Source organism: Myzus persicae, unplaced genomic scaffold, assembly GCF_001856785.1.
Source record: "Myzus persicae strain clone G006 unplaced genomic scaffold, MPER_G0061.0, whole genome shotgun sequence".
NCBI lineage: Eukaryota > Metazoa > Arthropoda > Insecta > Hemiptera > Aphididae > Myzus > Myzus persicae.
Window position 1 is genome coordinate 449,445 of NW_019100581.1, and position 14,707 is coordinate 464,151.

General features: G+C 31.1%; 1 protein-coding gene across 1 annotated transcript in view; it reads left to right on the forward strand.

Moving 5' to 3' along the window:
- Window positions 1-4,955: 4,955 nt before the first annotated feature.
- LOC111034388 (heparan sulfate glucosamine 3-O-sulfotransferase 5-like) overlaps window positions 4,956-14,707 on the forward strand; it is a 45,594-nt gene continuing 35,842 nt past the window's right edge. Inside the window, exons 1-2 of the mRNA XM_022315602.1 lie at window positions 4,956-5,225; window positions 13,105-13,349. Of these exons, the coding sequence (XP_022171294.1) occupies window positions 13,119-13,349 (231 nt within the window). The 5' untranslated portion in view covers window positions 4,956-5,225; window positions 13,105-13,118. The remainder of the gene's footprint in view (window positions 5,226-13,104; window positions 13,350-14,707) is intronic.

Sequence of the window (14,707 nt, forward strand, 5' to 3'; positions counted from 1 at the left end):
GTCACTACGTCATTCACTTGATTATATTTAATCAACAATTTTCGATTTACTAGCTTTCTTTTGCGTTTAACGACAACATTTCCGAGGTATAATTGAATTGGAAAAAGATGTCTTATTCAAAGTACCTTTTCCATTAAATTTCCAATCTCAATAGTATTGCAGGCTACAACTACATAATGAGACATTCAGAGAGGGTTTTCTCCCCATTAAAACACTATGGTAAAACCCGTAATACATTATATTTTTTACGTCAATATTAAAATTCATATTTAGAAAAAGAAACGTCGTTGATATTCATGAATAAAAAAATTGTTTTCCTTAAAATGTCTAAATTTTAAAACAAATGCTTGAAAAAGGTGTTTAGTTTATAAGAATAAATATAATTTCACCCGCAGTTTGCGAGTCTTTTTACAATATACAACTTAAAAAAAGTAGTTATATATTATCACAGAAAACGTAATATTATACAACCTACTATAAAGTACTAAATATTGAATAATTAGAAAAAATGTATTTACTTTAGATGAGAATATTGATTTTAGACTTATATATATATTTTTTTTATAATCATAGTCATTATTCTGGCAGGTGAATCATATATTTATAATTTCTTCGCAATTTGTCAGTTGTTTTTTTTTGCACTTAAATAAATTAAAGAAAAAATTATAAAATCACGTACTCGTATTCCTTGCACCTAAAGCAACTATACACACAATTTCCAATTTATAGGTCAAACGATTTTTTTTATTATTATTATTATTTTAATACAAATACGTACGTCTATCGCTCATTAAAACACTAAAAATATTCACTATTATAAGTTAATTTATGTAAAAACATAGTAATAATTAAAATTACAATAGTATTATGTACCTATTTACAGTTTAGTATATTTAATAGAAATTTTTTTTCTTACATTATTTGACACGAACCCTGAAGAATCGATATACCTTGAGAATCTAACCGATGTTAACCAAATACATTTTTAATACACTACTCAACTTTAGAAGAAACCAGTTTTTTATTTTTTAAAACTTATGTAATGAAATATCAACGATCAAGGGCCACGATTCCTAGCTGTTTTTTTCGCCCAATGTGGAAAGTTTCCCATTTAACTTTGTTTAATGTATATAAAATTCGTTATATTGCAAGTAAGTTTGGGAAAATAAAATAATTTAATACTTATATAATTTTATTAAACTAATGCATTTTAGCCGTTAAGATATAAATTATTGTCAAAACGTTTCATAATATTAAAAATATTATTTTAAAATACCGAAAGTTGCATTTAATTAAACTTATTAATGTCATATGAATAGCTATAATATTATACATTATTTACATTCTTCTTTGATTAAAATATTAAAATATTACATTATCAATGTTATAAAAATCTCTATTTATTTCCGTTGCGGGTTTCATGATAATTAAAGTTGCTTAATATTTAATTAGTAATTATCATAGTACATAAATTGTAATTTTTAAGCAAAGGTATCTATTTCGTTTCATAAATGTGTAGTGTACAAAAAATATGTAATTAAAATAGTTCAATGGCACAATAATTATGAATATTATAATAAATTGTATATAATTTCGTATAAAAGTAATTAATTCGAAATGTTCACTGCAGTGTTTGCACAAAACTTTCAAGCCCGTAATTGGACTTGCGCTTAGTCGTATTAAAAAAAAAAAAAAATGATCAATGCTGTTAATTAATTAATATTTAATTCATTTAGATGAAAGTGAAACGATGGTAAACAAAAATAGCCCCTTCTAATTTCGCGTTAATTGAAATTAATCACTAACGCATGATGCACATATGCCTACAATCTACACGCTCGTCTCTATCCTGGATATCGAGGTAGGAAACGTTGGTACATCTAATGAAAATTCCGTCTTTTGCGAAACACCGCGAGGCAGCTGATAAATGTAGCTTTTTAAAACATACATTTTATTGATTCCCATTCTGCAGACATTGTGCTGGTAGATTTTATTAGACTAAACAGCTTTGTATGTACATCATATAACACGAGCAGTACGCACGTATTATATAGTCATATATATATGTTTGAGAAATACGGAGAAATACGTTTCGGTTGTGAGGTATTTCGAAGAATAGATTTTCTGATGGTTTTATAATTTTGTTGTGCTGTATTTTGTTGGGATGGTACCTACCTAATATATTTTTTTTTTTTTGTATTTACAAAATTTAAAATCTTCAGTTTTCCTTCTAACGTTATGTTGCTGTTTACACGGTTGACGTAAAAGCAATTGTTTCTTATTCCGAGAAAAAAATACATGTTTATAAGACAACCACGGGGGTTTATAAATTATAAACCTAATAAATCTGTTGACGCCAATAAAAATGTAAAATTTGTGTACCAAAAGTCATTTATTAATTCGAAATAAACATTTTATTTTGGAAAATAAAAATCAATTGTTTGCTAGGAGAAACACGATGTTGCCCACCTATTTCATTTTCGGCTGAGATCAGATTGAAAAAAAACTGTACAATAATTAACCTTCAAAAATGACGGTAAGACCTTAATTTACAAAAATAAAACCATTTGATGATAATTTGCGTAGCTACTTAATCTTGCACAAGTAAAATTTGAAAACGAATTTTGTAAAATTTGTACGACTGTTGGCAGTTGTCAAACTATATTATCATTATAAAAATAACACACACCATCTCATCAATCAATAATTTGTACAGATAATTGTATTTTATAAACCGTTGTGTTAAGATTCAAAATATACTATTCCTTAAAACTTCACTGAATCATTAACGGCTTCATCGTCACGTCATATCACAATCCTGCATATAAAATGAAATCGTTTATGTTTTATAAATCTGACCTTATATAAAAGATAATTCAAAACCTATAAGTAAGTAGGTAATAAAAAAATCGGTTTTTGGGATACTAAAAGTTGGCCGTTACGTGTTTTGTAATTTCATTTCGAAACGAAAAAGGAGGTTTATAGCTACTATGATACGTTTTTATAATAATTAAATAATTCACACCGCTCTCTCCCTCTCCTGCATTGTGTGCTGGTAGTATCCAAAAATGCATTAAACCTCGTTATATGAATTGTACCGTGCAGAAATGGCTAATTAATATTCTAAAAAAACAACATGTTATTTATTAGTATTGTGTTTAATATCTTAATTTGTTGGGTACATTAAACTATATATATCACGTAATGCAATATGTTATATTATGCATTATGTCATTAAATTAATTTAGTATAGATTATAAATTCGCTGTAATAATGTGGAGCAATAAGATATAATAAAATATGGTGTAGTGTGTAAATATAAATTATATATTTTTTAATCCACTACCACTTATTTATTAAGATAAAATGGGTTAACTTTTAGAATAATAACGATCTGTTGAATATGAAATTATAAAATGTAATAAATGATCTAAAACAAAATTACCAAGTTGACTTCCAGCAGTCTAACATACTATTATATATTATTATATAGTACCGACATGCCTAATATCATTACATGCAATGCGTATACTCACGACAACACGCATACTTATTTGTCTAGATATACCTATCGAATACTTTTCACATTTTTGCGCAATCACTGAGTGTATAAATGCACATCATAATAAAAATCAAAATGAGATTAATATTTTGATTCGCAGCTATTATTTACTGAGGACAAATCAAAACATAATTTAATTTCGTATTCTGATTTTCTCTCGATTCGTCAGGTTACTAAGACATGGAATAATATGATAACAATAATTTGATATTTTGATATAATAGTACCTAAATGGTATAAAATATTATTCGTCACTTTTTTTTTTTTTATTATGTTGGAATTTCCATTGAACTTATATTTTCGAATTTTGGTATTTAACCGAGTTAACCTTTTCTTTCTTAGTTTCCGCCACTTTATTATACATCACGGAGTGTGTATTATTATATTGTGTGTGCTGTGTATATAGCTAATGTCTGGTGAACACGAGTGAGAGGGAAAAATGCCACCTACGAAAAGAAACTACCTGTAATTATTACTGGGTCAATTGTTTTTCGTCCAAAGGAATTGGGTCAAATTATACGGTGCACGCACGGCAAGAGTTTTTTTTTTTTTTATTTATTTTTTTTTTTTTACATCACACAACAATATATTATTTGTAGTGTACGCACATACACAAGCGCGCATGACCACTTTCTGTGTACGATATAAGTTATCGGAGGAGCTCTCGAGACTCCTTCGCGTTTGCATTTTTAACCTTGAACGTATAATTATTTTCTCGGTCGTGTGTGTGGCGGGGCGCAGACACACAAGTCTTGCACAGTAACGCACATTCCCCTGCTCGACAGAAATTCGCGATCGTTTGGATAATAGACGCGAGAGTGTCACGAATCGACGACCTCGCCGAGATGACGAAGAAGACGCGTCCTGAGTGTCGAGGATGAGTTTGCCGGACGGCACAATATTATAATAACGTCCCTTTATAAATCAGACCCGTGAAAACCGTTTGATATAATAATACTAATATTATAATATTATCGTCGTGCACACGCATATTATATCGCTCGGTGGAAATCCATCTACAAACGTGACACGATCGTGTGTCTGTGTGTGTGTGTGTGTGTGCGTACGATGCGTTTATCGTAAAAAAAAAAAATAACGATAACAACGACTACTGTAATAATAATAATAATAATAATAAAACATAAAAGCCGGTGGTTCGAGGACGGTGAGCTTTTCGAGGATGGGAACGGGTGAGTGGGCGGAGGGTGAGGGGGGAGGGGGGGATGACAGAAAAAAAGTTTCGTCGGCCCCCGTTTTCGGGGTGCGCGCGCTCGCGGCGCCGGTAGCGCGGCTCCGCGGCGTTTTCGGCGAAATCGACGGAGGCCCGCTCGCGCACAGTCGACCGCGGCGGAGACCGTTTAGTACGTTCAATCGGCTCGCCCGGCCGAGTCCTGCGCCGCCGCCGCGTCCAACTTCGACCGCCGATGCCGCCGCCGCCGCCCTCACGCCGAGAAAACGCGATACGCCACCGACGCCACTCGTCGTCCTCCATTCGCCGCCCGGTCTGCAACTGCCCCCGCCAGCCGTCCCCCGCCTGGGTCCGCGCCTCGTGTCCTCGCCGCAGCCGGGCCCGCCGCCACACGGCCGCCGGGGAGCACCGACGCCACCGCCGCCGCTGCGCCGCCACACGGCAATGATCGCGCCGCCCGGAACTATGCGCCAGGTATGAACACTCTGACTGTGCACGACCGTAGTCGTGGTATCGCCATGTCGTTATCACAATAATATTATTATTATCGTATCGAGTCCTATCGTCGCGGTGACGCGTTGGGCCTGCGACGGAACCACTGCACTATCTGTGCTCGCGGCGACCGCCGATGTACGACACACGATCGTCACGTCCTACGGGTGGGTCGATCGCGTTATCGTTACAATATTTTATCGTTTACCCACAACGGTGATACGCGTGGCCCCCTGGTCGTGGGTAGCCAGTTCCGCGGGCTGTCGTCTCGGTTAGGTTAGGCATTGTTGTCTGCGAAAACCGTTATTTCCAATATATTTATCACGTGCATGACGTTATCATCTATGCACCGCGCTCGACAATCACGGCGCAGATGAATTATACCTGTCGTCATGAGCCGTTATTATTATTTAGTCGCATGCCCACGAAAGAGTCACGATCGTATGTTATTCGTGTTATATCACAGTAAAATATTATAATACAATAATTTTTACATACATTGAAATTACACGATATCCTCGGAAGGGACGTGGCCAAATAATAATATTTGTGATAACGTCGATATTGTCGTTATCGGCACGCCGACGGCGCCCTGAGCACATATTTTATTACGCGCCGTTCGGTGTTAAGTCTTAACCAAGCGTATGTGTACCGAAATTGCCTATTTGATGCGCCGCGTCACCGGAGCTAATTATTTTTTCATTATTTTATGTTTTTCTTGTCATATTATCAAACATGCCCACGCTTCAAGCAACATCACCATAATAATATTATTTATCTATTTATTATTAACACTCGCTGATGACCGCTGATGAGATAATAATTACACCCCTCGACGACTATCTAAATTATTATTTTTTTATTTTTCAATTACACTTAGCCCCTCTTGCAGATTAGATTGTCTTCCACATAATTTTACGTCTTATACTATAAATTCCGTTTTGTAATCATTATTTTTTCAAAACATCCCACCACTACAGTTTTCAAAAGTCGAATCGATGCTTTCGAAAAACTGCGAAAGAAGAAACACGTATCGAAGCATTTTTGATGACGACATGACGAATAAATATTTATCGTAATGTTCGACTCGAATTTTAATTTATTATTTTTTATTTCGAGTTCACGTATTTGATAAAAGAGCTGGTTGCCATTGTTATATCGGGTCGTTAACGGTTGAAAAATGTAAAAGAATAATCGGAAAAAATCGGGTCAATATAATACTCCACGACAATTTTTAAAAATAGTGTTTTTTTTTCTATTATTCGCTGTAATTATGAATACGTTACGCATGACGTATTTTTAATAAATAGGAATACTCGAACTCGCTTACATATATATTATGTATAACGTGCGTTTGTTGTTATAACATTTGGCCACTGACTTTTTTCAATGTTTTTGTTTGTATACACAAAAATAAACAACTACGTACGTCATGAACGATAATAATTGTTATCGGGAAGAGTCTAAAAGTCGAAGGTTTTATTATAATAAGTTGTACTTATATACGAAACATCATATAGCGGCTTTCATATCAAAACAATGGCCGCTTGAAACTCATTTTATTAGTGAACCCTCACAAATCATAATATTTGAATTACCCGTTTTAATGGACGGAAATAATGGCTAGGATATTTAAATTCATACGGTAAACAAATTCAAAATATATTTTTGTGCCAGGTGGATCGCAACGATTATTGGTACGAAAATTAACTGCACAATTTATTGACTTCAAAACGTTCACAAAGAAATATTTGGAGTCATAAAAAATAAAATAAAATACATATCGTTACAATAACGATACATACATAACTGACAAAATATTTACTAGAATTTATGGCAACAATCGTTGACGGGAGGTTATATATTTCAAAAAACCTCTTAGATGCTTGTAAACTGTATTTCAACCACAAATATTTTATGTTAAAATACATTTTACGTTGTTACACTTTGGGGTTTGAACAAGTATAATTTATTTATAAATACCATAGTATACCTAGGCCCAAAAGTTGTACGAATTCAAATGTTTACACATTATAAGAATAAGAGTATTTAATAAATTATTGTTGAATTTGCACCAGTATAATAATATATTGTGCCACACGAGAAACTCGTCATTTAAAACAAAGACGTATTAAGTTGATAAATTCATGACATCAATTACAAAGAAATTTAAAATATTATACTATACGTCATCAATTTAGACACAACACTAATCATTTTTGTAAAGTATTTAATTATACCCTGCGTAAATGTTTAGTTTTATACTTAATAGTATTATAAGAAATGTATAGGAAAATAATACAATTTGTATAATATAAATAATAAATGTATAATATTAAAATGTAATGACATTATTAAGGGAATTTAGCTGGAGGAAAAATATTTAATTTTATCTTGTTAAAAACTTAAAATGCTAGTATAATAAAAAAAAACTCAAATAAAATGTCGAAATAAATAATTGATTTACTATAGTAGAAAACAATATTTAAAAAGATTTTTTTTCAAGACATAATTATAAATATAATGTAATAAACTAAAAAAAGGAAGAAAAGTAGGTAACCAGTAACCACTGTGCTGTACAGTTCTGTAATGTAATGTGTATTAAATTTAAATTACATACGAAAAACAATACTGAGCGAATAAACCGTCTGTAAGCCTGTATTACTATTTTACTAAGTATATTTTACGATAATATGTTTTTTGATATTGCCGTTATAGTATAAAAAGATGGTTTCATTTGATTTTTTCAATTTCTGAATTTATAACATAAAAATTAATGCAATAAAATAAAATGTATTATTTTTATAATTTATTATTGTAATTAAATATTCAGTCGATGCCGCTTTACCGTAGAACGGTGTAAATAGGCTTTAACTTAAAATAAGCCTAAATGTGTTGAAAAAAGCATTGTTTGTATAAAATATAATAATATAACGCGTAACGGTTTCAAGACCTCCACTGATGATATAATTTTTGAATAACAACAAAATATTTTAAAATGTGATTCTTTGTGTAAATTTGTAAATTCGTCCATATTTATGTTTGACATGTCAATAAAAAAAACCGTGATTAAATATTTTCTTAGACAATTTCACAAGTCTATTAATAACATAAAAAGAGTCAAAATATTTATAAAACTATACAATGCATAAAAATGCTTATACAAACATAAGATTATATTTTTATGTATGTATGATTATTTGTTTTCGAACCACAATAAAATAAGAAAATCGATTTCGCAAAATTCTCCTTTTCCCAATTATTAAAAAAACCACTGTGTATTTTTAATTTCTACCTCCCGAAACTCTGAACTAGATTTACATTTTTACCATGAAAGATGTTGAAGATAAAAATCGAGTGTTTTTTTACTATAAATCGTGTGTACATAAAAAAAAATTCATCATTGTAAAATCAATATATTTATCGATTCGCTCAGAGTCTAAAACATGTAGGTACTTAAAGAAATTATTTAACCAGCCTAAAAATTGAATTGAGCGTCATACACATATTATGTGCTTAGTTGATTTATATTCACAGTATATATTGATAATCTGTTATTATATTGGTACCAATATTATTTCAAATTTTCAAAATGTAAAACAATTTATAATCATAATTGGTACTATAATAATGTTGAGCGTTGAACTTTATATTCGTTATGAGTGAACCGGAGTTATTCTGGTGATGTTCTATAATAATAAATTACTATTACAATGACTTGTTTGTTTTCGAGTTTCTCCAAACAATATTACATTTTTCTCATACTCGAGCTAACATAACCAATATGTAACAATAACACAATACATATGTCATATCGATGTTATGTTTATTTTCAATATAATATAATTTGTAATAATAATTCTCAATGGCGTATTTTTTATTTCATTTTTGGCGAGTTAGTCTCCACATGCTAAAATAATGTCTGCATTTTTACAACAAGTAATAGAAAGTACTAATATTTTGACATAAACTTATCCATACTTATAACGAATACTATTAAAGAGTAACGAAGTTTATTTTTCACTTATCAATACAAATACTGACCCCTTCCTCTGCAAAATATTGTACATTATTCTGCTATTCCCTTGATAAAATTTAAAGCTGTTGTACCCAGACTTTAATTTTAATTTTTTAGTTTTTTGGGGGGAGAGGGGAGGAGGAGGATTTTAATTGATGAAATAGTTTAACGTGCATTCTAATGATCCGTAAAAAAAACTCTAAAAATACTTAGAATCTAGATAGTTATAAAGCTTATAACTTATAAGATTACTTTATTTATTGAAGCTCAATGTACACCTGTGCACCTATGTTGAACAAACCTAACCTAACACGAATTATTAACACGAAAATCTTTACATTAGTATTAAGAGAATTAGCGTCATTGTATACTTAATATAGTCAACAATGAGATTATTACGTCGTTAGTTTATTGAGTTACTCGGTTAATTAATTACCGATTTCATCAATTTTATGAATAAAAATTATAAAGTCATCCACTCGTCGTCTGTGTACCGAAAAATGACCTTCCCGCTGAATATATTGAGTAACGATTATTTTACTGCAATATTGACATTTGCGCAGAATGAATTCCATTCAAAGCTTTTACGAGTAGTTCCTGTTATATCACTTAAATGTAAATGCAATCGCATAACTGGTTGTCACTAATCAATCAGTGCTATAATTTCTATACATAAAATAAGCAATAATCCTATGCTGGTTAGAAATTCATAATCTACGTGTCTATGTTTAGGTTTTTATACCGATATTGCTATTTGTTATTAAGTCATCGGTGTTATGCGAAGAAAAACATTTTTATTTATTTTTTAAAATGACTATACCAATATCACAAAATGAAACAATATCTGAAGTTTTATTAGTTTTAAATATTATATAGATTACAGGTAAATGGATTATTCCCAGTCATATAGTATTTATGTAAAATGTATATATCTACTTTTACATATTAAATAAAAATGTATGTTCAATTTTTTATTGCAGTAACTATTATTATTGTTGTTATTATCTTTTGAAATGTTTAATTAATTTAAACAGTTGAACAAATTTAAATACCTTATTTAATCCATGACTACGCCTCAGTAAACAACACAAAATTACAAGTTTAATAAGTACCTAAAATACATAAAACCACGATTATTCGTAAATAGTTAAAACTAATAACATGTTGAACTACTTAGGTAGGTATTCTATTTCATTAAGTAATTAATTGCTCAATATAAATGATAAGCTTAAAATAAAACTAAAACTATATTAAAATGTTTTATTTATTTAATAATAATGTATTTATATTAAAAGTAAACTGTAAAATGAAATTATTAATCCAATTATATATGAATATATATACTGAATTTATCGATTTTACGATGTATAAGTATTCTTAATAATATTTCGATACAATTTGTATAAATTATGATTTATTTCACGAAAAAATAAAATATATAGGTACAAGGACTTACAATAACATATAAGTCAAGCAAAAATTAATTGTTTGAAGTAAAGAATTATAACAATAAATTGAATTCAAAGCAAACATTATTTTATATCATTAAGTTAAACCACTAATAGCTTNCTGACTGTGCACGACCGTAGTCGTGGTATCGCCATGTCGTTATCACAATAATATTATTATTATCGTATCGAGTCCTATCGTCGCGGTGACGCGTTGGGCCTGCGACGGAACCACTGCACTATCTGTGCTCGCGGCGACCGCCGATGTACGACACACGATCGTCACGTCCTACGGGTGGGTCGATCGCGTTATCGTTACAATATTTTATAGTTTACCCACAACGGTGATACGCGTGGCCCCCTGGTCGTGGGTAGCCAGTTCCGCGGGCTGTCGTCTCGGTTAGGTTAGGCATTGTTGTCTGCGAAAACCGTTATTTCCAATATATTTATCACGTGCATGACGTTATCATCTATGCACCGCGCTCGACAATCACGGCGCAGATGAATTATACCTGTCGTCATGAGCCGTTATTATTATTTAGTCGCATGCCCACGAAAGAGTCACGATCGTATATTATTCGTGTTATATCACAGTAAAATATTATAATACAATAATTTTTACATACATTGAAATTACACGATATCCTCGGAAGGGACGTGGCCAAATAATAATATTTGTGATAACGTCGATATTGTCGTTATCGGCACGCCGACGGCGCCCTGAGCACATATTTTATTACGCGCCGTTCGGTGTTAAGTCTTAACCAAGCGTATGTGTACCGAAATTGCCTATTTGATGCGCCGCGTCACCGGAGCTAATTATTTTTTCATTATTTTATGTTTTTCTTGTCATATTATCAAACATGCCCACGCTTCAAGCAACATCACCATAATAATATTATTTATCTATTTATTATTAAAACTCGCTGATGACCGCTGATGAGATAATAATTACACCCCTCGACGACTATCTAAATTATTATTTTTTTATTTTTCAATTACACTTAGCCCCTCTTGCAGATTAGATTGTCTTCCACATAATTTGTAAAGTCTTATACTATAAATTCCGTTTTGTAATCATTATTTTTTCAAAACATCCCACCACTACAGTTTTCAAAAATCGAATCGATGCTTTCGAAAAACTGCGAAAGAAGAAACACGTATCGAAGCATTTTTGATGACGACATGACGAATAAATATTTATCGTAATGTTCGACTCGAATTTTAATTTATTATTTTTTATTTCGAGTTCACGTATTTGATAAAAGAGCTGGTTGCCATTGTTATATCGGGTCGTTAACGGTTGAAAAATGTAAAAGAATAATCGGAAAAAATCGGGTCAATATAATACTCCACGACAATTTTTAAAAATAGTGTTTTTTTTTCTATTATTCGCTGTAATTATGAATACGTTACGCATGACGTATTTTTAATAAATAGGAATACTCGAACTCGCTTACATATATATTATGTATAACGTGCGTTTGTTGTTATAACATTTGGCCACTGACTTTTTTCAATGTTTTTGTTTGTATAAGTATTCTTAATAATATTTCGATACAATTGTATAAATTATGATTTATTTCACGAAAAAATAAAGTATATAGGTACAAGGACTTACAATAACATATAAGTCAAGCAAAAATTAATTGTTTGAAGTAAAGAATTATAACAATAAATTGAATTCAAAGCAAACATTATTTTATATCATTAAGTTAAACCACTAATAGCTATGGTTTTTTTATTGTGTGCATAATTTATACAGCTGGCAAATTGGTAATTATTATTTTATGCTAAAATCATGCATCGAAACGAATATAATTGAGGGACAAAACAATGACAAAAACGTCACACAAATACAAAATAATATTCTACTATACTTACACTATACTGTACTTACATCAATATATTCAAACATTTTTAATTAATCATGGTATATGTATTATTATAGATTTTAACTTATTATTACAACATTCATTCTTTTTTTTTGGTAAAAGAATAAATTATCAAAATGTTTTTTGTCACAATCATTACAACTGACATATTTTTTTCAATTTTAAATGACTGTACCCCGGGAAATTACTTAACTATTTGTCTCAAAAACAAGTAGTTTTTGCAGTTTTTTTTCAGTGATAATAATTAATTGTCTTTGAATGTTGATTGAAATGTGCGTTAATTTGTAATATTACAGTAAACGATATATTAGACTGCAGTAAATATAATAATAATACGTTAAAGTCGCCAGTGGTTATATCAAATTCGTATTTAACTGTCGATTTACGACTATCTGACGCGTTGTTGTTTTGGCCAATATAAAATCGAATCCTAGTTTATACCACTGTTATATACTGGTATATAAATATCATAACCAGACGTGGTCGTGCTTGTGTTGCAGATGTGTAAATCGTAATGCGAAGATGGTGTGTTCCGAATGTCCAATGGTCCCAGTTGGTGTTGTGCGCGACCGTACTGTTCCTGCTGGGCGGCCTGCACATCTACAGAGGCCCCAATGCCGGGCCACTGCAGGCTTTGGACGATGTGGCCGACGACGAGGACACTTCCGGTTCCGCCCGGACGACCCAAGACGATCGGGCGTACCGGAGACTCAGGTTTCCGAAGACCAGCAGACGATTGCCTCAGGTGAGTGACAAAAAACAAATGAAAATACAAAATACCGAAAACGACAAAATAATATTCTATGCAACATAATGTAACGTGCAGCCTGCATAATTGCATAATCCAGGAATAATTGCATTATATTAGGCTAACACAGTCCTACAGCCTGTTTAAAATCAGCATTATTTTTTTCAAAACGGTTATAAACTCTCCGGAACATAAAACACAACATTGTGTCTGCATCGTTGATACGTTAACACACACAACACTGTTCGCGTATATTTTGTAGAATTTATTGACGTGACATTATTTTGTAATAAGACCTTGACACGCGGACACATTGACGGACCGGTTATGTTACTCAATATTCTTCAAAATCTGCTTAATTATTTTGTTTAATACCATATTATATATTCGGTTTAATCACTTAAGGAAGTTGATGGTAATTTATTTATCAAATGACATTTTCAATAGACCTTAGTAGGTAGTACGGTGTCATAAAGTATTTATCATCAATTCTCATCTAGCTATAATATTATTAATATAAATGTCCATGAACGTATTTAAAAATAATAATATACTCATTTAAAAGGTAAATGAATATTAAATGGCATAGCTACTTAACGTGTTGTTACAATACTTCAATCAATGGCGTATAAAAAAATGAACGATTAAAACAATATTATGTTAATATTAGATCATATTAAAATATTCGGGTGTAAAACTACTTATATTTTTTATATCGATCGTTTTCATCAACAATTTTAAAATATTCTGATTTACTTTTCAACTATTTTTTTATTTTCATTCGTATGTAAAATATGATTAGATTAACTAATGAGTTATACCTTATACAGTAACTAATTATTGTATTGAGTAAATAAAACAATTTACAAATGAAACACAGAATTGATTTAGTAATATTTGATTTAATTAACCAATGACATAAATATATCTTACAACATTAGAATTTAATGTTGGGTGAACGTTATTCCCTGAAGCTGAGGCGGGAGTATTGGATTGTGACTTAAGTTTTAATATCGTTAACTTTAACTTGTTAATTCCTATTCAAATAGCAAATCGCAATAGTATACAATGTAACTTGTTAGAACACGCAACATTATTTAAATCGATGCATATCTATGTATAATTAAATAGTATCATTTGTTTTATTCAAGAAATATACACTCTTTATCGAAAGGCACAATTACACTGTTATGTTGGTATGTGGAATTTCTGTAAGATAAGTATATACAAATTTAAAAAAAAAAACCAATAACAAATTAATCTCTAGGTATATAATATACCTAAAACGCGAGAACATTTTTTGCAATAGGTACCAATTCGTCCATAATAGTCAATAAGTATACATAGTAAGGGAA